General features: G+C 41.1%; 1 protein-coding gene across 1 annotated transcript in view; it reads left to right on the top strand.

The window, feature by feature from the left end:
- Ar (androgen receptor) overlaps positions 1 to 24,273 on the top strand; it is a 174,328-nt gene extending 150,055 nt beyond the window's left edge. The window contains exons 4-8 of the mRNA XM_050119619.1: positions 6,042 to 6,329; positions 12,233 to 12,377; positions 15,884 to 16,014; positions 16,844 to 17,001; positions 17,801 to 24,273. Of these exons, the coding sequence (XP_049975576.1) occupies positions 6,042 to 6,329; positions 12,233 to 12,377; positions 15,884 to 16,014; positions 16,844 to 17,001; positions 17,801 to 17,956 (878 nt within the window). The 3' untranslated portion in view covers positions 17,957 to 24,273. The remainder of the gene's footprint in view (positions 1 to 6,041; positions 6,330 to 12,232; positions 12,378 to 15,883; positions 16,015 to 16,843; positions 17,002 to 17,800) is intronic.
- Positions 24,274 to 24,829: the final 556 nt, after the last annotated feature.

Below are 24,829 nucleotides of genomic sequence, written 5' to 3'. Positions count from 1 at the left end.
GACTGCTCTTTGGAGTAGAGAGGGAGGGGGAGAGGAGTGGGGGGAGGGAGAAAAGGGTGGGAGGAGGGGGAGGGAAATGGGAGGCTGGGAGGAGGCGGAAACTTTTTTTTTTCCTTTTCTCAAAAAAAAAATGTAATAAAAAAAATTGTTCCAAGGAGAGGGCCCACTTGTTGCTCCTGGCCGCCTGGCTAGCTCAGCTTTGAAGCAACCACACAGAAATTGTATTAATTAAATTACTGTTTGGCCCATTTGCTCTAGACTCATATATATTCTATAAGAATGAAGAAAGATTCCCTGGAGGTGGGGTTATCTGCCTTGGCTCATACTCTAGGATTCCTCTGACCTTCTAACCCTGAAGTCCTGTAGTAAGATACACTGACTCCAACTCTAGTAGATGGAAAGATGACTGATATGATTTATACTAGAGCTTAAAACCCAACCCTCTGTAGACTGTAATTCATATGAAGAATTCTGTTAATTCAGAATAGCATTTATTTACTCCCACCCACTACCTTTCACCCTTTGGAGGCTCAGGAAACATCTTAGAAGAGGGGTCAGAAAAATCAAAGAGCTGGAGGCTAGGGAAGAGTGCTGTGAATACTGTCTTCTGTACATGAAATGCCTGTTGCCTACATGCATGCACAAAAGTTGTGGTTAACAATATAAGACCTGCATAGGAAAAGTCCAGTTAAAACTTACAGCATGGAAGATGAAAGGGCACTGAGACTCAAATTTTGGAGTCTAGCTGAGGAGCTCTGGGTTCTCAATGGCTGCTGTGAGAGGGAGAGTTATGTTTCTTTGGGAGGGGGCACCTCACTTTCACAGCCAGTTACAGAGAAACTTCTTTTTGTTGAGTCATTCAAATGGTGATGGTCTTAATGGAAAGATGTCAGTATTTTAAAAAGCTTGCCGGATGCAACCAAGCCCATACCATTCAACTGAACAGAGACTTTGCTCAGTTCTTTCAACAGCAGCTACAGTTCTACTTGACTGCATAACTGAACAAAGATGCAAATATTTGCAGAACTCAAAATCTTGGAGGCCCTCCTAGAAATTAGGCTCTCAGAGAAGATAATTCTTCGATATTCCAAATTCCAGAGTTAAGTATAGGGAAGAGAGGCATCCTTGACGTTGGGCACAGTAATTCAAAGTTTCAAAGACTTTACAAACATCACCTACACCTCTCCATTGCCTGAGGTATATAACCCTAGAAAACAAAGAATTAACCCAGAAAAATCCCAAAAGGTCACTGAGGCTAGACAAGTTACAGAGTAAGCTCATGTAGGTCTCCTTAGGAGCACACCATGAAACTTGTTTTGACAATGCTTTCTTTGGTGTTGTCGAGGAAGTTTCCACAAAAATCCACTGTCCAGGATCCAGGCTTGTCAGGCTTCTGAACAGTAGGTGGGAGGAGCAAGGCCAGACCTTGTGAGGATCCTTTTTTGCTACTACTTTAAGCTAAGTCTAAAAACAGTGATGAGACATAAAGCAGTTCATGTATCATTAGAACTATCCACTTTTGCTGCTCCCTTTCTCTGTTTTCCCGTCAGTTTAAGTAGACGTCTGCTTTGACATAGCAGTTAGTTTGCATGTATCTTATAGAAACAGTTATCATTGACTCTGGGGCTCAGGTGCGGGGGGGATAGGAGGAGCAAGGGGCGGCCTTCATGGAAGAAAATAAGGCCTTGGGCATTGTGTAACAGCTGAGACTAGCAAGCTTTGTTGTCTAGGATTCGAAGTCGTCTAGCTACATGCTGGCTTCTGCGGCAGAGGACCCCCCCACACACACACACACAGAATGAATGGCATCCTATTTCAATTATGCTTAGTGCAGCAACCCTCTTCAAGCAGCTAGCTCAGAGCACCTGATGCAGCTTAAGCCACTATGATCACACGGACAGCACGTTACCAGGGGCCTCGAGGAAAATGGGAATGTGGACTCTCTTTTTCAAGCAGATGCTGTATAGGTCTGGATGACAATAGGAAAGTGCCAGCCAAGTTCTGATGGGCACAATTCAAAGAAACGGAAATAATTTCATTTGATGGATCTTCCCCACAGTCTCTATGCATATTGATCTGGCTTAAATTAATCTGTTTAGGTCCACAAGCCATCACCTCAGTGATTTGAGTCACGGTACAGAATGATGGTGACAGACTAAATCTCACTGATAGTATCACCACCAACTACTCTCTTTGTCCCTGTACCTTCTGAATAAAAACCAGTGGATTCTTCTATGTGTCATTCATTTTGGATTCTTTCCTTCTTTATCAATACCTTTAGTATAATATGGCAAATAGCATAGTATGATTGCCCCAGAGAGCGGGCCATATTCATTGCACTAGTCAACAGGAATCTCTGAGATAATAGAAACATTCTATGTCTGTGCTGTTCTGTTTAGCAGTCACTGACTACATGTGGATTTTAAACACTGGCAATATGTCCAGTGTTTAAAAAGCATTACATTTTTATTTCATTTATCTTCATTATTTTAAATAGTCACACAGAACTAGTGGGTACTATATAAAATAGTGTAAGCCTAGATCTCAGAGAGGCGCATACTGAAATAGAGCAGGAACAATCTAATGAAAGAGAAGCAATGAGCCATAAGGTATTTTAAATTAAGAATAAGATCCGTGGTTCCAATACCACTGCCACTAGATTGCTTCACCCTCATTAGATTCAACATCCCCATCTTTGACTTGAAACATTGGACTAATACAAGAATTCTCAAAGTGATAGCTTGGAATACATGTATATCATGAGAGATTTTAACATTATACATGAATGTCTTCCAGGGATAGGAAGTTAGAAAGACATTTTATCCCAGTTTTCCAGGCAGAATGCAACCATTCTTGTACATACATGCCTATACACTGTATTATTTCCTGGATACATTCTGAATATATTTAATCCATTCTGAATATAGCTGAATCTGTGAACACTGGAAAGATGATTTCTAAGGACTCTTCTTTAAGACAAGCCATGAATTTTTTTTAATCACTGCAGTACCCAAGATATGTTTCCATTTAGGCAGGGAACTGAGTATTTTCAGAACTTCCTGATTCTTCATTTTGAGTTGCAGCGCTAACAACTAAAGTCCATTGTCCGGAATAAAAATTATAGTCAAGGAAGATAAAAATTTTAGGGATCCAGACTCTTTGGAGAAGCCACATGATAAAGTATAGAGAATGTGAGTTTTCTAGATAAAGCAGGTTCAAATCATTGAAGTTATTTTTCTCTAAGTCCATGACTAGAAAATACCAGCAAGAAGGGTGGGGGTCTATCTGGGAACTGTACCAGGGCATTCTGGAGGCATCCTCAGTTTGTAATGCAATATACAAGAAAAAGACTCAGTGTAAGAAATGGATTCACCAAGCCAGGTGGTGGTGGTGCACGCCTTTAATCCCAGCACTTGGGAGGCAGAAGCAGGCGGATCTTTGTGAGTTTGAGACCAGCCTGGTCTACAAGAGCTAGTTCCAGGACAGGCTCCAAAACCACAGAGAAACCATGTCTCGAAACACCAAAAAAAGAAAAGAAAGAAAAAAAGAAAAAAGAAAAGAAATGGATTCACCAAATGACAAAACATTGTGAAGGTCAGGCCTCTTGCTCTGGGAGTAGATTTAGCTAGGTTCATACCAAACCCCCAGCTTTATACCTTTATGTGGGAGGTAGAAGTTCGTAATGGAAGTATGTCTCTTCTTATTACTGGCTGTGCCCAAATCCTATAGAAACGATTCTTGGACCAGATCATCTTGCAATCAAGGTTGGGATCTCAGGCATCCTTATTTGTCCCCCTTTTCTTCTCAACGCTTCTCTTATAGTCACGATTTCTCCTCTCTGGCCTAAGTGCTGATACAAATATGCAAGCTATTATTACTTTGATTTACTGAGCAAGAGTATGATAAATTTTGTATTAAAGGCCTTACTTTTCTAATTAGCGCTTAAATCTGTTCTAGATATGTCATTTTCTATGGTGCCAGAAGCAGATATATAGTAGGTTTTACCACATTTATGCACTGTATTGAATATCAGGTTTGCTTTGTTTTGTCTTTGTTTGTTTGTTTGTTTGTTATTTTTAAAGGATTAGATAAAAATACAGTTTATGGTCTACTCCCAGTGCATCTGCTTGTGATAGATCTCAGAGTTATGACCTTTTCAATTATTTATACTTATCAATATAAGTGCTAGGGAATAGAAAAAAATAACCATTGGATTGCTAGAGGACATTTAAAGTAAGTGTGTCTGTGTGTGTGTGTTTTGTGTGTTTGTGTGTGTGTGTATGTGTGCACCACATGCGCGTGCAGGCATTGCATGCAAAAATGTTCACATATATGTGCATATGTGTGTGGATATGTCAGGAAAATGGTTCTTAAACTGAATTTGGAATTACTGTGGTTGTTTTAAAGAATGTTCTATTTTGCATTCTAACAGCTGCCTGCTAGTATGATTTCCTTTTTTTATAGATGGATAATAGAGTCGTGGACATTACATTATTTATTTAATACTATTACAGGCTCTAACATTTTGCCCTCTATTTTATGCCCCGCTAAAGAAGAAAATCAGTATGTGTTATGGTACATTATCAACTATGAATATCATTCAGAAAACATCTGAGCCACTTTATAGTGTGTGATGGGAAACAAAAATCCTGCTCATGGTTCCCAAGGTGGGGTGATTTGGCAGTCTGAAGATACAGAGGATTATCAAACTGTTTGTAAATGTCATTCTCACCTGGTATGTGAATTCTCAACTGCTGTAAATCTAGTCTCTGAATTTCTACAATGCCATGAATGTGTGGCAATCTTTTTGTCCTGAGAGAACCCTAAGTCCCAATATATAAGTGTGTGAACTAAACCTGGTAGCAACGACCTGAACTTCCAGCTCCTGGGAAGCTGAGACGGAAGAATCACAAATCCAAGGCCTGCTCAGCTTATAGAGTAAATTCAAAGCAAGCCTGATTGGCTTTGTTAAATGCTATTCTCAAAGTAAAAAAGAGGACTTAGGATATTGGGGAATTGATGAGTATACATTAAGCATGAACTATGTTCAGTTCTCAGTGATGAAAAGAATCAACAGAGGAAAAGGACCTGGTTTCCAAACTGGTATACATTTTGTTACCCATTTAGAACCCACAGTTAAATCCAGATCTTCAACAGGTCTTTTGGTCACTTTTTCTATCATAGATACATTTGTATAACTCTTGTTTACAAAGTTCAGAATTTGCCTATAATCTGTAAGCCAGAACTTCTTAATGTCAAATATAGACACATTTATATTGTTGTTTTGGTTACAGCATTCATTATTTGCTTATTACCTGTAGGACAAACCCTATACTTCTTTAATATAATACACATCATCCACTAAAATCAGGCCACAGCTTCTTTATAGCACTGTAGATAGCCTGTTTTTTCATATATGCAATATAAACTATAGGCACACTGATTCTTAGTTTTTCTCTTTTCATTATCCCCATTCTACTCATTTCTGCCTGGTAAAATTCTTACCAGTATTTAAGCTCCAGGTGAAATGCCACCTTTGAGGTAAAGTATTTCCTAACCTCACCATGCAAAAAGACTTTTTTTCCCTCTTCATGGTGCCTCTGTTGGAGTTTTTACTATTCTGGCGCTTTCTAAACTTGTTTGTGGGTGTTTATTTCTTTTCTACAAGACTGGACCAGGGCCTATGCTCTTTATGTTACCTAAAAGCTATTATTTGTCAATGAAGTGTGGAGAATAGATAAATAAAGAGATCAGCCACAGGTGAATGTCCCAGGTATAAATACTGACATCTGCGCTCTGGCAGAGATAATTGAAGGCTATACTTTGGAGAAAACAATGTATGTACTTAGGGGCTCAGCAGGGATGGAGGACAGCTCATTCATTCAACCATTTTTGAATAATCACTTGTCTGTAAGAAACTTAGATTCTACTACCGGAGAGAAAGATTGTGTTTTTGCTCAATCACTTTTCCTAACAGGATAACTATCGTGCGTATTTTTGGTCACTAATAATGAATTCAAATTTCTTTTACTCCTCAATAGCTCGTAAGCTGAAAAAACTTGGAAATCTAAAACTACAGGAGGAAGGAGAAAACTCCAATGCTGGTAGCCCCACTGAGGACCCATGCCAGAAGTTGACAGTATCACATATTGAAGGCTATGAAAGTCAGCCTATCTTTCTTAATGTCCTGGAAGCTATTGAACCAGGAGTGGTGTGTGCTGGACACGACAACAACAAGCCTGATTCCTTTGCTGCCTTGTTAACTAGCCTCAACGAGCTGGGCGAGAGACAGCTTGTGCATGTGGTCAAGTGGGCCAAGGCCTTGCCTGGTAAGAAAAAAAAATGAGCATGTGGGATAAGGGATAATATATTTATTGAATGGTTTTTTGGGCCAGATACTCATTATCTCAGACAGTACTCAACGCCACACTGTAGATAAATGGTTGTCATAGAAAAGGTCTCACCTTAAACATTGCAGAAACTGAGACTGAGAAAGCAAGAGGAAAGATATCATAGCCATGTCCTCTATGACTCCACTGATACACAATAATCATACTTTGTCATTTAACCCCAAATCAAATATTTTATAGCGATAGCTACATAAACCTCAAGGTGTTCTTCTATGTGGAAACAAGTAAGTTCATTCCAGAGGTAGATTTAAGTCTCAGTTATCCCACAGGAATTTTTATATGGTATGGTAGAAAGAAAGTTGAACATCAGAAATCTTGGGTTCTTATGCCTGCGCAAAACCCATTTCTGATCCTTTACCCTTCTGGCTCTGCTTTTTTTCTCTGTACACATCAAGAGCATTCTGGACTAACCTGATTGTAAAATACAGTGGGAGAGGGACTTTTCTGGGTCCCCTGGCGCGTGAGGAATGTGGGCAAGAAACAGAATACGCCATGCAAACAGAGCTGGGGAGTATGGAGTTTTCTTTAGGAAGAGGGTATTCATAGGGTGGGGGGGAGGAGAGATACAGAGACAGAGAGAGGGAAGGGAGAGGTCTAGAGGCGAGAGAAGAGGGAGAGAGAAACAGAGAGCTGCCTCTTCAGAAGAGAGAGGACAACAGAGAGGAGCTTGCCTGAGGAGGGAGAGAGAGATTGAGAGTGGGCAGAGCTTATCTCTTAAAAGTACAGGCTATTGTCTGGCTTCATCCTTCCAGGTGACAGTGAAGGCCAGCATAATTCTAATACTGTTAGCTTTTAAACTTCAAGGAACACTTAGTGTTTTTTACAGTACTTTAGAAATCATAATGGGAAGAAAAGTTAGGTCAAGGTGAAAGAATTACCCAGTGATCATCTTCCTTCTCTAAGATACCTTCAGTAAGAAATGGGAACTCACTTCCTTACTAGAGCATTTGTTATTTCAACACACCTTATTTTTTAACTATAATAGATTAGGGAAGCTTTAGGTGGCTTCTAACTATGGACTCACAAACATTCCTTTAGTAAACAAATTGCTTCTTGCTTAAAAAGCATTTTGCACAGATACAAGTGATCCACTCCATTCATTTAAGCCAGAATTTCTGTCCATCTTTACCACCTCCCCACATCATCTCCCTCAGTACTACTTTCAACCAAGCCATAAGCTTCTAGTCACTGGCACACAGTCTTGTAGCTATTGGAAATTCATTTTGACAGGCAACGAAGCATATGCTCTTTAAAGACTCTCCCAATCCTGAGATGAAATGATTCACAGATTCTTTTGAAATTGCAACAACCGAGTCTCTTCCTCTGAAGTCAAAGATTAACTCACCTTTTAATGAAAGCTGCTATTCATTATAGGGAAAAAAAAAAGGAATTGTCTAATCGGTATACCATAAGAATTCCATATGAAGTAGTCACCTGTTCCTCTGTTTTACACAGAATTAAATTCTGACAAGAGTTATGATTATCTTATAGCTAAAGACAAAAATACATGTGTACATACATAAAACAAATTAGTATAACTTGAGCCCAGGGCCCCCTAATTCCAAACTACCTCCAAGCTATGAACTCTAGCTATTGTGTATAATGGCTCTCTGTTTCTGTTATTCTTGGCTTTACATTGAGGGCTTGAAACCCCCTGGAAGGCCATTTGAATCATGTGATGGATTTTCTACTTTTGAAAAGTATTCATTTTGGCTGTCAAGAACTCATTTTGTATTTCTAACTCACAAGGCCTCAGTCACAGCTTCGAGAACTTCCCTACTACTTTCTCATATCAGAAAACAGAGTTTAAGTAGCCAATAAGATTACTGGGCAGGAAGCCCAAGGACTGTGGATGGATATGCACTGTGCCAAAACTTGAGAGTTCACACGGGGAAGAAGAATACAAACAAGAAAAAAAGACATTATTATCATTTATCCAGCTGGATGTCTTGATGCCATTTTTAATGGAGATTCTCAATTTCCAAATATTTAACATGTCTCATTTTATTGGATTCACAAGCTTTCCCTATATTTGCGTCTCAAAAATGATCCCTGTTATTCTCTCCCACATACCACAGCTCGAAGAAATTAACTGAATTATTATACTAGTTACTTAAAAATGGAGCCAGAGCTTGAGCTCAGACTTTGAATTCTAATTTGATGGCCATAGAAATAATCTAGCTCAAATGACCATGGCAGAATTTCTTTTACCTGGAAATACGAGCTGTTCATGACTCAACCCTCAGCATGGGAAACTTTCCTGTCCATTAACAAATCTTCAAGCCAAAATCAGTTTAACATCTTTCTTTCCAAAATAAATGAACTCTGACACTGAATCATTTAGAAGAATAGCTCCTAAAAGGAGCTGATTACTGCATTCATAAGAATGACTATTCAAATTGTCCATAATCACCTACTAGTTCAAGTAATTTGCACTTTCAATATTTGAGTTGCTCTCCTATACAAGAACCTGGTCAGATGAAATTTGTTGAACATTTTCTGTGATAATGATAGCACCCTGAACATTTCTCATAAGGTGCCTGGCACACTAATAATTATAATTAAAAATTGGAGACACTTGAATCAATTGTATATACACAGCATATTTAGAATCAGATTGACCCGGATTGGAATCTTAGCTATGGCTTGATATATACTCTTGAGTAAAATCACAGGTATTTGAGCCGCTTTTTTGTCAGTTTTTGAGATGCTAGAACACTTTGAGAACTGTCATCAACATGGAGTTTATGTCTAAAGAGTACAGGGGCTGAAACACAGTACCTACTCTCTAGATAATAGCTTATAATTATGATGATTGAGTGCCAGCACTAGAAATTGCATTAAGCTCAATCTAACTTGCCGCCAGTCTTCTTTTGATCTTGACCTCAGGTTTGAACTGTCTAAAGAGAAAACAAGGAAACATCATCCACTCCTTATTGGTTGGGTCTCAAAACCTTAGCATAAATCCTTGTATTTCACCAGAACAGCCTAACAATTACCTGAGACTGCAGTTTCCTCTGTCTTCCCACATTTTCCATGTGTCTGAACAGGCTACTTCAAAATCTATGCATTAAAAACAGTCAGGTATTGCAAACTGAATGCAGCTATAATGGAAAATTGGTGTTCTACATCGTTCATATATGCAAAGGTATTATGTCTGAGTGATAAGTGGCTCAAAGTACTCTTAGTATAGCAACCTAACTGAAATGTTCCCCTTTCACCTTTTTGTTAGTTCTCTGCTGTTGAAGAATTAGGGGGAGAGCATCTGTATAGTTTCTTTGATACCTACACAGTTTAATACTTCCCCTTCCGCATACCTTCAGATTCACAAGAACATTCACATCAGAAGATCAAAGCTTACCAATCAGTGTTTTGTTTTTCCTTCCTACTGCATCACACCACAGACGTTCAGCATTTAACTTTCAGGACTCGTTCCCCATGTGAACCTTAACTGTTGCCTCTTAACCTTGACTTACCTGGCCTCTTGTCTTCTATGGGGAAGCATCAGATCCAGGGATTCTATACTATAGAAGGTTTCTAGGAGAGAAATGCTCTGTCATGTGAGGTTCCAGCCGGTCTGTACATTGTCAATACAATGAAGAGAGAAACACTGGCCTGGGCGCTAACATGACAGCCAAGTGTGGTGCCATGATGGATTTTAGAATAGCATACAACTGGGAGACTTGAGATCTAAGACAAAATGAAAATGGAATGGTAGAGTGGGTAGGTGAGTGGACAGAGAGCATTCTGATAGTGAGGACCTCACACTTGAGCCCATGACGAAGAAAGGCAGATGGCCTGCATAATCTCTGAGCTATGACCATCAGCTAATGATTAAAAGAAAGAGTGGAACAAAGAACTCACATTTCTGAATTCCAATTCCAGTTCAGCCATACTGACTGCACGACCATGGGCAAGTCACATAACTGCCCTCATTTTTAGGTTCCACGTTGTTGGTAAAAATAAGTGTCACCATTGTTTGTCATCTGGGGTCATTAGAATCCAATAAAATCAATTCCCAGATGCTTGCTCTAAATTCAAATGAATATTCTTAATGATAATTTTGAATTTGTAGGAGAAAATAGAAGAGGTACTAGTATGGATGAGCTGTAAGGTAACACTTTTAAATTTTTAATCATGGAAAGAATTGAAAAGTTTTGGGAAGCTTGCCCTATATGTTCTTTTTTTTGCCCTATATGTTCTACCTATGTATTAGTACAGATGTAACAGTTGGGAGGCAGTTTCCTGCACTGAAGGAGGGCCATTGGGAGGAAATCAAATACCCATTCTATAAAAATTGAATGAAAAATATTGAGGATCCATACCTCATATGTCTGATTAATGTTTTTCCGGCACCCAGTTAACTACTTAAGCTATGCTCTGTATTAATGATGAATAAGAAGCTAAACCTGAAGTATTATAAAGGAAGAAGATGTGTCCATTTTTAAATCATGATATTGTGAACTGAGTTCTTTAGTTGGCTAAAGCTCCAGGTTCCTTGAAAGGGTAAAATAATAATCATTGGTCCATGCTCTTGGAGAAGCTGGAAAATGCTTCACAGAGGAAGTAGTTTTGGAAAAACACTTGAAGGGTATATGAGTGTTCCATCCTAAGCAAAGACATCTACCTAGGCAGAGAGACCTGAAAAAGCACAGTGCACTCAACAAATTGTAAATTTTAAAGAAGTGAGTGTATCACAATTAATAACAACTCAGAGACAGATACTGGGGCTCTACCTGGAGCTCAGAAAAGCAAAACAGCCAGTCACTGGCTCTTACTTCTACCTCAGTACAAAATGGTGATCCTGACTCCAGAAATCTTCAGAATGAGACAGACTGAGAGCTGTCTCCTCCCATCTTATATTCTTCTCTAGGGCTGGGATTAAAGGTGTGCACCAGTACTTTCTAGTTTCTATGGCTAACTAGTGTGGCTACTGGGATTAAAGGTGTGTGTCACTACGGCCTGGTCTCTCAGGCTAACCAGGGCAGATCTTCAGGCAAGCTTTATTTATAAGAATACAAATGAAATATCATTACAGGTGAGACCTACTTATCAGAAGGCAAGTAACAAGAAATTAGTCTAGTAGTGCAGGTCATACAGAGCCTATTTATGTCTAACACAAGGATATAAAACTAGGAGAATCAGAATTGAGTGGGTGGAACAAAAGGAAGGAAAGTGTGGGGCAGAAAGAGATTCATGGTGGAAAATAGTTTAAGGAGAGTGTAGAGAAAGCCATACCCATTCAACACATTCCATAATTTCAGATATGTATGAGAATCCCCCTCCCAGATGTGACACGGCTGAAATCAGATAGCAACCAGAAGACAGCTTTGTAAAGTGAGAACTGTCTACGTAGGAGAACTGGCAATTAAACTGAATCTTACCAGAGGTGTAATGATCAAGAATGTGGGCATGGGAAACCAGTCTGCTAGATACAGCTCTGTGACTTTGATCAAATTCCCGAGCTTCTCTGTAACTCGTTTATACAAATGCACAGAGTGGGGCTAATAAAAGAACACACACACTATTCCATGTGAAGATGAAATGAGTACTAGAAGTAGAGGGTTCAGAAAAGAGTCAACTCATTTTAGGTAGTGTGAGATTATGAGTCTCTTCCAAATATTTGTACCCTTTCTGATACTATCATGATCTCATTGGAAGCCCTCAGTGAAAGAGAATGGGTTCCCTCAAGAGCCATCAGTGTTGTCCTTTAGGGCACCTCAGTAGCTGTGCGGGGGCCAAATTCTCAGCAAAGCAGAGGCCCAGACGTAATTCAGCCTACCAGTGGCAATCTGAATTTCCCTCTGCCCATTCTTCTCCAGGATTCCGCAACTTGCATGTCGATGACCAGATGGCAGTCATTCAATATTCCTGGATGGGACTGATGGTATTTGCCATGGGTTGGCGGTCCTTCACTAACGTCAACTCTAGGATGCTCTACTTTGCACCTGACCTGGTTTTCAATGAGTAAGTACCCCTGTGACCAGTCTTGTGTCCCTCTGCTACCACTGAAGACTTCTGGCAGTCACTATTTGCTCAACAATTGCTTTCATGTTAAGACTGTGCTCAGTACAAAAAAAAAAAAAAAAAAAAAAAAAAAAAAAAAAAAGCCCATCTCGCTGAGTTCTCATGATAACCTGATATGTTTTCATAGATAGTCATGTCTTTTGGAATGTGGGAGGTTATATGTACTAAAATAAAATGACCCAGATATTTCCCTTTACTTAAATAGATTGAATTTATATCTTCTACCAGCTATATTTATCTTTCATGAATTTGACCAAAAGCTTAGATTTTTAGGATCAGATTATCTGCTAAAGTCTTAGTGCTGCTATTATCCATGTCTTGATCTTTAGACAAGACCCCTTAACCATGGTCCATGGTTGAAAAGAACTTAAAATCTTTACTCCAAGAATGGTAGCTCAAAGAATTCTAGCATTTAAACGACTGAGACAGGAGGATCAGGAGTTCAAGGTTAAATTTACTTGTGTATGATACTCAAAGCGAGCTGCCAGCCTAGGCTGCAAATAACATCACACAAAGAAAAGTGAACAGAACAGAAAGGGTGGGAAAAGGATAGGGAAAGGGAACAAAAAGAAAAGGAAGGGAACAGAATAGCAATCCCATTTTCATGATCTTTCCCCTTCTGATAGTGCTAGTGTTCTCTACATCCGCTATCTGAGGTTTTGCGGTGGCACTATGAATGGAGCTGAACAGAATAAGTTTCCCAAGAACCTTGAGCTCATTTCATTACAGAGAATCCCTTCAGTAGAGGGAGGAATTAAGCTTCCTCATCCTTCAGACCTTTAAATAAAATCCACAGGCTTCTGGTTCCTTAAAACACAGCAGTGTTGTGGGAGGCAGAGTAAGTGTCCCCAGCTGCTCTCTTTCAACCTAGCCAAGCCTGGTAGTCAGAACCTAAGAATAGCCATCAGGACTTTCATTTCCAGATCTTCCAAGAGTTACCTTTGATGCCATCTTCTGGAACAGACATTATAAAGCCTCATACCCATTACTGCTCTTGATAGAATAAACTCAAGCACTGGCTCTGCCTTCCTCAAAGCCCTGAGACCTTTGGGAGTCTGCATAGTGATGAATTTCTAAATAGCCATTTCCTTCTCTGTGATATCCCACCTCAGCTTTGTAGCTAGGTCTTTTATCTCATGAAAAGATACTACAGAGCTTCCAAAAGTATCAGGCTTAGATCTATCAAGCCACAAAAATCCTGAAACAAGGTTTCTTCCCATTTGTAGGAACCAATTGCAATACAGTCATCAGAATCTTTACAAATATCTAGACCAGGGCTTCTCAACATAGATACTGTTGACATTTTGGGATGTTTTCACGTACAAGATGTTATGCAGCTTTGCATAATGCATTATGTTAATATCCCTGGTTGGTACCTGCTTGCTAAATAAGATTTCAGTCATGTTGAGATCCAAACAGACCCCATACATTTCTGCTGTCCACTGGGAATGCAGTACTCCCTAGTTGAAAACTATAATTGCTTGCAACTGAGGCCCAGAGAGACAGAGCCTGGGAATTGAAGCTGAGAAAATCCTTATGCTGCTCTATGGAAGGCCAAAACCCTTTCTTAGTAAAGTTTTCATCGTTCTTTCCTTCTTTGTGGAAATCCCGTGTTATGAGGATAATGGACTTAAATTCGAGCTCTGTAACCATGGGAGAATTGCTGCAGTTCTCCGGTTCACACATCTCTCATTCTTGAATGATAGATAACATAGCAGCACCTTTCTTACACGGCGTTAACTAAGCGCTTACCACATGCCAGGCGCTAGGTTTAGTGTTTCCCAATTTTTACTTTTCCTTTTATCTTGTCTTTTAGCAATGCCCACTTCTGCTCTCTTTTGGAAATCCATCCCTACCCCTTATTTTTACCCCCACTGCCATTCCGCTTTCCTTCCTTTAATTCTCTCCCAACTCTTTCTTCCTGTTTCCTGTTTATTTCCTCTTTGAATTCTTCTCGTTGCTTGTTCCTCTTCTCTCCTACTCATTCCCTATCTTTTCTGTCTCAGGGGCCTACAGCAATATTCTAGGAATCCTTTCTGCCCTGGCCATGATTTAAAACGCTGCAGTGTTGACATCCACAGAGGCGTGCAAATACAATGGAGTCGGGAGCACAGCCAGGTTCCAGGGAAAGCAGGACTTACTCAAATGTCCTCTAGGGTAAAAGAGCTTAGAGCAACACTGTTCTGCTCAATTGACTTGTGATACCATCTAAACACTTCCCTTGTCCAGTTGGATTTCAGCCTGGATTGAATAATTCACCACCTGTTACCTTCCCTCCTTCTCCAGGGCAGCCAAGGTCTCTACAGAGCTCCTTTCTGCCCAGGCAATGATGAGCCTGCTCAACTCTTCATCAGGCTAGTGACTTGGGAACTAGAATATCAAAACACAGCCTTTATAGTTCATCTGGGAGGTCTTTGTCCTCATCACTTAGGCACTTAAAGTTGGTGTCAATTCCCCTTGCTTTCTTCATAAGCTACAAATGAGTGTCCCCCCCCTCTCTTTCTCCCATACACACACACACACTCACACACACAAACACACATGTATGTGCATATGCGCATACACACACACACATACATTTCTCAACTTAAAGGCCTACTAGTTGGAGATAGCATGACTTAACTTGCCATAACCAGACATGGAACAGAGAGGATGCCTCCACCCTGAAGTTTTCTGAGCCTTGGCCTCTTCCCCATATAATTTTTAGGTGATAATGTGATAATCTGTTCACAACTCACTATAAGAAAGCAGCTCACAGATGTTTACAACTCCCAAACCGTAGTAAGGAACAGCCAGTCTTTGCAGGAGTGGGCTCCCCTCTGCAGAGGACTTAGAGACTAGACATTGCAAAACACCCCTAGCACATTTAGAAGTACTGGAACTCATTGTAAAAGGACAATGTGCAACTTATATCTATTGCTAGATGTTTTTTTAAAGAAATGATTCCATTTCTATTGTAGGAAACGGCATGCAGGGGTGTTGACAGGATAAACACCTGTGGCTCCTTGCAAACCCTGGCATTCTCACACTAAGAGCAGATTGCCTGGGAGTCCCTCTGAGAAGTCCTGAAGTGGGCAGGTCCTGGCTCTGCCTGTAGTTGAGATCCTAACACTGTAGTCAGGGAGACCATGTCCCTGCCCCATTGTGTTCATTTGGTCATGTTTTCCTGTCCCTGACTCAGGAAACAGAAAGGAAATGCAGGCCTGGAAATTCCATGTGCTAAACCACATCCTGACCAGAGAAGATGAGCCTTTATCTGGGTATCAGAAGTTTGGGGGACGGGGAGAACAGGACAATCCCTTGTCACTGAAGTCCTCGCAAGACAAATAAGCCAGCTTTTCTTGGAGAATCGCAGGAGAGTGGGCCTCCAAGGAGCATTCCTTGAATGCTGGTTGAATGTGTCCCCTCGTTTCTCCTTTTCATTTATATGTCTGTCTATTGCTTAGGTACCGCATGCACAAGTCTCGGATGTACAGCCAGTGTGTGCGCATGAGGCAACTGTCTCAAGAATTCGGATGGCTCCAGATAACCCCCCAGGAATTCCTGTGCATGAAAGCCCTGCTACTCTTCAGCATTAGTAAGTCCTTGGGTCTATAGAGGATGCCAGTGGGAGCACAGAGGCACCAGGGGACCTACACTTTCCATTAAATTGTTATTAGGGAGTATGCAGCTCCTAGATTATTCCCCTTCTCTCTCCCTCCCTCCACCCTCCACATCCCTGCAGCATCCTTTCTCCTTAAAAGACCAATTTCGTGTGGAGAGATCAGTTTCATGGATAGAATTCAGCCTCTACCAGATTCAATATTCTCATTCTGTCACTGAAATAAGGCCTTTAAAGAAGTTGTAACAGGCCTCTGAGATAGCCGGTAGTCTCTATTGTAGGAATAGGCTTGAGCCACCTTGCATTCCTTGCAGAGGAGTAGAGCAGGAGGGATCACTTCCTAGAGGATATTTCCTCTTTAGCAACCATAGGAGGCGGATGGAAACAATGGAGACAGGCTTGCTTGACAGTCAAGGAAGCTTTCTTTAATGTCTCCTCTAAGCAGAGTGTAATGGGGAAGAATGGAGGCATTTGGTATTTGATAAGACAGGTTCCTTGAGTGTCTAAATCACAGCTGGATGGAGAGCAAAAAGGTTTGGGGCCTGAGAAATGGGTGCATGTACAAACTAGTCAAAAAAAAAAAAAGAGTTCAGCCTATTTTATCTAACTCCTCCGTGTTAAGTACAGAAAATCATTTACTTTGAAGGCCCCAGGCACACCGACTTCAACTGATAGAAAGCCAAATAGATGCTTCCCTTGGCGTGGGGGTGGAAGATCAAGTTTGTGGTCAGAAAACTTGGTGCTTTGTCTAATGCTCCTTCGTGGGCATGCTTCCCCTCCCCATTCTGTCTTCATCCCACATCAGTTCCAGTGGATGGGCTGAAAAATCAAAAATTCTTTGATGAACTTCGAATGAACTACATCAAGGAACTCGATCGTATCATTGCCTGCAAAAGAAAGAATCCCACATCCTGCTCAAGGCGCTTCTACCAGCTCACCAAGCTCCTGGATTCCGTGCAGCCTGTAAGCAAACTCCAGAGGGTGCTTTATCAGGGAGAGCAGCCTGATAGAGCGCAGTGATAATGGGCTCCTCTAGGGTCTGGCACCACCTGTTGGGAGGTACTTCCATTTGCCTCTGGCTTTGAGTATGATCCAAGAAGAAAATGCAATGGAGAAGAAAGAAACACAGGTCACAATGTCCCAGCTGGAAGTTGTGAAAGGGGTGGAGGAGTAGAGTACTGAGAAGCTGGGTCTTAGGGAAGAAGCTTAAGGCAGATGAATTTTCCAGGCAGACAAAACAGGCATAAATATTTTTCTTTCCTCCTTTCCTTGAGTCATGTACATGGGAGTTGTGTGTGTGTGTGTGTGTGTGTGTGTGTGTGTGTAGAAGGAAGAAGAAGGAGAGAGAGATAGTGGGAAGGAGGAAGGTAGAAAGACAGAGAAAAAGATTGAAACTGTGTGTTTGTGTGTGTATATCTGTGTGTGTGTGAGAGAGAGAGTGTGTGGTGTGTGTGTGTGTGTGTGTGTGTAATGGAGGAGAGGAAAAGAGGAACACTCAGTCCTAAGTCAGAGGACTTGAAATGGTATAAATGATCTGTAGGAGCCCTGGAGATCATTTTTCAAACACACAAATGGGTAGGTACACATACATTAATGTGCGCACATGCACACACACATACATACACACACACTCACTGAACAGGATCAAGGCTAGGCCTTGGGACAAAATGCTAAAGGTACTGGCATTCAGGGTGGGAGGAGAGCTGGGCAGGAGCCAAGTTTTTATTGCCCATGTTTGTTCTGTCTCTTACTATCCCTACAGATTGCAAGAGAGCTGCATCAGTTCACTTTTGACCTGCTAATCAAGTCCCACATGGTGAGCGTGGACTTTCCTGAAATGATGGCGGAGATCATCTCTGTGCAAGTGCCCAAGATCCTTTCTGGGAAAGTCAAGCCCATCTATTTCCACGCGCAGTGAAGATTTGGAAACCTTCGTAGTCAAATGCACCTTGTTCCCTTTTTTCAGATGTCTTCTGCGCTACTTCCCTGCAGTGCCTTGGGGGAAATTCCTCTGCTGATGTACAGTCTGTCATGAATACTCCTCGGTGATATTTCCTGGGCTTTCTTCTTTCCTTTCCTTCTTCCCTCCCTCTCTTACTCTCCCATGGCACATGTGAAATCTGCTGCCTGTTGTGGCTTCTGCTGGTGTTTTGAGTTGTGTTGTATTTCTTTGACTTTGTGGTGACCCTTGTGTGGCCCTGTGTCATTTGTGCTTTGTTTCCAGCCCTGTGCTGTGTGCCAACCACACAAAGGTTTACTTGCCTTATGCCGTGTCAAGTTCAGGGAGCTCTAAGTATCTGGGGAAGAGACAGACATAGAAAATAAAAAGCCAAAACAGCATGCTAGGGTTATTTCTTCACAATAAATAAATAAACACAAACGATTCTCAAAGAAACCAACAAGTAACTAGAAGAAAGTAAAAATCCCAGGTACATGAGTGGCTCTCTTTGTTCATCCTGTCTCTCTGTGGGAACTTCAGTTGTTGCTAATGGCTGTCGGCATCAAAGAGTAGGATGACCCCAAAGCTTGCTGGTAGGATAGAGAGAAAATAGGACAAGGAGAGTGGATGGATAACCATTACTTCCCCAGAGCCTTTGTCCCTGAGTGCTAGAGTGCTCAGTTGCAGTGCAGTTCATTGTACCGAAATGTGCTTCGTGTCTAAAAACTTGTCTGCATGCAAATACCTCCTCCTTCAAAGTCTTTTCTCTCTTAACCTCTGCTTCCACCCTCAACTGACTTTCAATAGGTTTTTCTTAGAGCTTTGAACTAAATGTTCTCTTTAGCCAAAACTTTGGCCACTTCCACTGAAGTTAGGTCAGTGAGAAGAAAGCAGAGAAATCTGACTCTTTGGAAGGCTCCATTCAGATCTATGGCCACATTTCTATGTGGGAGCCATAGAGGAGTTTGAGGGCTGGAGTCAGAGGAAAGGGAGTCCTTTAGGGACAGGAAATGGTTGATCCCTTAGTGCAACCACCGTTTCCTCCACTTTTAAAGGACCTATAGACTCCTTGCAGCCACCTTCTCACTCCACAGTTCTTCAGTGTACGGTGGGCCTGAACTTCACTCTAATGCATTTAAGCTATGGTGGTAAAGCTTGGTCACTTCTTTGGACATATTTGTAGACACTGCTAAGGTCTCCCTTCCATCACCACCATGAAGCCTAGCAGACCAAGAGCCACGGCATCTTTGTTTAGATGCCAACAGTATCAAAGACATCTCACTCAATGTCTTTCATCAACAGTCAGATTTCTGGAGCCCTTAGACAATTTGAGAGAAATCATCAAAGGGACCAGACAAACTGGGCAGCTTGCCCTTGTCCTCCAGAGACAACATACAACATCAGGTGGAGAAATGTCAAATTTCCTCCTCAGACTGATGAAAGAGGCTACTCAGACCATGGTGGAGGAGAAAACTAAGGAACCAGGCTGGGTAAATGAAGATAGTAGAACCAGAGAGCATAAAACGCTCTCCTTTTCATCCATCATACTTACTCTCCGATATACTCACATGGGAAGAAGAGAGGAGGCCAGAAGAGAATGCTGACTGCCAAAGACTTCTGAGGCAAAGGCTAAAGTCAAACGAACACCACCTGGCTAGGTGGGCACCGGTTTGCTCATCCTCCTCTATTGAAGTTGCTGGGTTGACCTTGGGCAAGGTCACTCAGATTCTCCACCAGAGTGATTGCCTCTCAGCCAGAGGGTGCAGGACCACTGAGACATTCGATAGAACTGTGACTCCCATTGGACAGATCTGTGTCTGGTGTGGCAACAAACAGACTACACCCACAAACTCAGGGCATGCCCTGGGTCACTGGTTTCATGTAGTCTGTTGGCACCTTACTTTTTCTGTGGACTCTGCTCCTCAATCTCGAGTGCAGGAGGAATTCCCACCTACTCATGCATTTTTACAATTCCTCCTCACTCAGCTCTTCACTTTACTGCTGAGCTTAAGAAATCAAGGGCAGCCCACCAGCTGCCCATGTTAGTTGGTATATTAAGTTGATTGAGAAGATAGTGTCTGAGTGACACAATATGATACACATGAGCTTCCTTCCCTGATTTCTGTGTTGATATTAATAGCATAACAAACTTGCAAAACAACTTCTTTAAATAACAAGGGACGGAGAATGTAAGATCGGTGATATGACAGTCCGACCCTACTGGACTAAAGGTGAAGCTGACTGTTTCCCTTTTTTGAGCTAGGATAGACAGATTCTGTTTTGCTTTGTGATGACACCATATGGCTTATGTACAGGATCTCTTTTAGCTGTATTTTAAACAGAAGAAAATCACCACTCTTTTCAGTTAAACTAGGTTACATTTTAATAGTTTCTTTACATCTATTTTGAAGCAATTTCCATCTTCAGTGGTATATGGGTTTTGTTATAACATTCTAATATTTGTAAATACCATAGGTTCTTAATTCCATTTCTCAATGAAGTTTTTCATCTTAGAGAGTTCCAGATCATGACTCTTGTCTTTTTGAATGTATGTTTTTGTTTTTGCTTTTTACTTGCAAAAGCCAAAAATCAGTGAAACAGCAGTGCAATTAAAGCAACACCAACTAGATAACTCCAAATTTCCAAGTGGCGAAACTAGAGAAAACAGCCCACACAAGGCCTCATGCCTGCTGTTTCTGCACAGAGATTTGAGTGAGCAATGGAGTCATAGCAAGGCTGTGCACTCCCACACAGACAAAGAAGACATTGAGTTTTGCTTTTTGGATTTTCTGTTTCTTTTCTTTTTTTTTTTTTGCCATCAATGTTCCAGCTACTATGACTGGCAGAAGTCTCATCTTGCAAGCACTCTACTCAGCAGAGTGAGTGCTGCTGGTTCACTGAACAACTGGCCACTGCTCCACTCATCTGGTAAGATGGAAGATGAGGATCACTCACTGGACGAGTCAAGGTGATCATCTCCACAGAGGTTTAGAGTGCTTGATAAGAATGGAATATGAGGATGAGAAAAAGAGGAGCACCATGGAGAAGGCCCATCTGGGCTGGGCAGCAGCTAGCTGCCAAAGTCACGAACTCTGATTTAAAAAAAAAAAAAAGAGAGAGAGAGTCATGTGTCGCTGTCAACTCTCATTCACAGGATAGCTCACTGTGTGTGAACTCTGAGCTGACATGGGAGTTGGCTTCTTTGTTCCATAGATTTCCTATGCCAAGGCAATATTATTGTTCTTGGAAAGTTCATTATTTTTTTTAAATTACCTTACTCTGAGAAAGGGATTTTTTTGAAGGATTCTGTCGTATATCTTTGAAAAACAGAAAATCAGTAATATGTATATTTTTATGTATGCTCACTGGCACTAAAAAAGAAAAAAAGGAGGAAAAAAAAGCTTCACTCTGCTCTTTGGGTAGTTAATTGTCCAGGTTGCGAAATGTACTGATGCTAACATCCTTCTCTGTCCACTCGATGTCTAAATACATATAGGTGTCTATAACAAGATATAGTCAATACACTTTAAGAAAAACGTATGCCCACCATCTGCATAGTTACCTGATACTCCACAAATTACCTGACTTTAAGCTTCAAGCAGCTTCTGTTTGTTTCATTTAGTACAGACGTGGTCTTGCCCCCTTCTTTCTGCTAAATTTGCCGGGGCACAAAGGCCCAAGCCACCCCTTTTGGCCCCCCAAGACCTATGCCAACATCACACTTGAGAAGGTTTTCTAAAGACAACTGGCTTAGTATCCCTGCATGAACCTAGCATGGCCCTGGATAACAAGAGTCTGACTATAATTCTTCTATATTAATTTCCAGGGTAAGAGGTCATTGAGCCAAAAGCATGGTTCTCACACTTGAGAACCATGAATGCTAACCTTCCCAATCAAATCCCCAAACTGAAAGTCAAAAGAAACCATTTAGCATGTGAAGTGTCTTAGACTAAGAAGCTTCTTTCCTGGCTGCCTTTACAGACAGGATTGTTCTCACCACTTATCGCTTTGAAAATCTTTGAGAGTATTTTTTTAAGTAGAAAAGGAGATGAAAGCATTACATTATATAACCAAAGATTGTATTGTATCTGCTAAGATACCAAAATTGTTAAGGGCAGGGAAGGAGCAAGCATTAGTGCCTCTTTGGTAAACGATCCAAAGACAGACTGCAGGGCTTTTCTGATGACCTACTTAGAAGACTTTGTGGGGAGGGGCTGTCTCATAATATACATATTTACAAGTGTTGAGGATCATTTGGAAACAATGGGATTATAGCAGCCTTCACTAACTGATTTTATTAGCATAACTAGCTTTCCTTTTTTCTAGTAGCTGCAGAGCAAATTCTTGAAGCTCCATCTTTGCATGGCTGAAAATGGAGCTGGTCTTGGCCACTGTGTTTGCTAGTGCCCATCTTAGCTTATTTGAAGATGTGAAGCCCTTGATGAGAAAGGGTGCATTTAAAAGATTAGATTTTGCACTAGAAGGAGGACAGGCAGAAACCCTCATTTCTGCCCAGTTTGGACAGCACAAAAAGTTCTCTGCAGTTTAAGGCAGAAAGTTGAAATATATTGTAAATGAGTATTTGTATCCATGTTTCAAAACTGAATTATATATATAGATGTAATGTGTTCTGATAGCTTTACCTTTCTCTGCACCTTTATATTTGGTTCCAGGTCATATCTGATGCCATGTACTTGTAAGAGAGGTTGCAGTTACATTTTGGATGCTCTCTCAGAATGGATAAGACACCTGGATTGATCAGATAGTTAATATCTCTTCCCATATTGGGCCTGGTATTCAGGCCTGACAAAGGGGTGGAGGAGGAAAGGGTAGGGTACATGATGTATTGCACTTTACTAGCTGAAGACAGATGAATGTGGAAAGGGTGGTGAAATCTCATTGAAGTCGCCTGGGAATCGCAATAGGGAGAAATCCAGATGTGGGGCCTGGTGCCCACCCAAAAGACTGGCCAGCATCCTCTTTGTGGGATCTGAGCCATTGGGAGAAGGAAGGGTATTTCCTTGATCTTCACCATTCTTGTTAGCGAAGGGCAGTTGCCTGATGTTGGGAACTGGGAGCAAATGCTCCTTCTGTCGCAACAATTCTTTCCCCTGCGATTGAGGTGCTTTTGCTACTGGGTGTCCATGTGCTCTGATTCTGGTTTGGGATATGTTCTGTAAAGATTTTGATAATTGATAATGTATTTTTCTCTGTTAAAATTTGTTAGTGTACTAGAAGTCATATCTCTGTAGGTACAGTTCCATCACTACTTATGAATAGGGGTATTTTTTTCTTCAATTAAGAGTTTGACACTGGGGTCTGTTGCCCAGAGCCTCCTAACCCCCCCCCCAACCATTCAAGGTGAAGGCAGAAAAGCCCACATCTTGCCACTTTTCTTCTGAAATTTCAGCCATGGTAACAAATCACTGGGAATTCTCCTGTCCCTCAAAAGAACAGCCAATCATTGAATTTAGCAGGTGGTGTTTTAGAGCAATGAAACAAAAACCAACAAACCAACAAAACAACCTTTGATCCAACTTCACCATGACCCACTTTAATCAAGTCAGAAAGCAGGTAACGTGTACTAAGTTCAGTATAACAGGGTTCTACTTCTTTCCTTGTTCCATTTGTCTCTTGGCCTTTCTTGGAATTAAAAGAGAAGCTGTGAACGAGCAGCATGGGTAGCCTGGAAGGGTTTCTATGTAAGCTACTCAGTAAGACCGTTGTTCAGCTGCAGATACCATTGGCCAATAATAACTGGACTACACACATATACATTACCCGAAGGAAAATAAACAATTCTGAAATGTTGCTATTTCTCTGCAGGCCTATGGGGTTGTCCTATAAGCCACGTTGGACACTGAGAATAGCCACTATTGGGATCCTCCAGGTTGAAAAAAAAGAGTCCCTTCACCACTCTTAGACACACCATCTGCTTCCCTCTAGACAGAAAGAATAGACATTGATTAAGAAGTGTATGGCAGATGACATCCTTACACTGTCCTTGAGATTAATTTGGCAGTAGGAGAGAATAAACAATGTAACTAGAGATAAGAATTAAATTTTGATGTGGAGAGAGCAAAGAATGAAGGCATTATTCAAAAATTGTTCAAAAGAAACAGATTAATTTTGCTTGGAAAGTCTTTTGATGGGGCTTCAGTTCTCAGAGTGGCACATGGCCTCCACTGGGCAGCAGGACCAGCCCCAAGCGCTAGTGTTCTGTTCTCTTTTTGTGATCTTGGACTCTTTTGTTGCTCTAAATACAATTAAAAGTGGCAGAAACTTGTTTGTTGGAATCCGTGTGTGACTCTTGATTTGTCTCTGCGTCTGGTTTTAGAAATGTCATCCATTGTGTAAAATATTGGCTTGCTGGTCTGCCAGCTAAAACTTGGCCACAGCCCCTGTTGTGGCTGCAGGCTCAAGTTATTGTTAACAAAGAGCCCCGAGAAAAGCTGCTAATGTCCTCTTATCACCATTGTTAATTTGTTAAAACATAAAACAATCTAAAATTTCAGATGAATGTCATCAGAGCTCTTTTCATTAGCTCTTTTTATTGGCTGTCTTTATTGGAGTCAAGAATTGGTATCATGCCCAGTGGCCTTTTATGCTACTTTGATTTTCATATATTTTTAAAAACCCTTAGCCAGGGGTTATAAATTTGCCCTGTCTTAACCTTAGCATAGGATGACCCGAGACCACCAAAATAACAGAGCATCTGTGTTAGGAAACACAGATAGACACCAACACTCCATCGCAACCCTTTGTGAGAAGCCCCACGCTTGGCAGCTCAGAGAAATCTGCACCAAGCTCAGCTACTCACACTCACATGCTGCTTCCTGTAAAAATATGGTG

Source organism: Alexandromys fortis, unplaced genomic scaffold, assembly GCF_014885135.2.
Source record: "Alexandromys fortis isolate MF-2015 unplaced genomic scaffold, M_Fortis_MF-2015_v1.1 scaffold_155, whole genome shotgun sequence".
Classification (NCBI taxonomy): domain Eukaryota; kingdom Metazoa; phylum Chordata; class Mammalia; order Rodentia; family Cricetidae; genus Alexandromys; species Alexandromys fortis.
The sequence above is the reverse complement of the archived record's forward strand: the minus strand, read 5'-3'. Positions and strand labels throughout refer to the sequence as shown.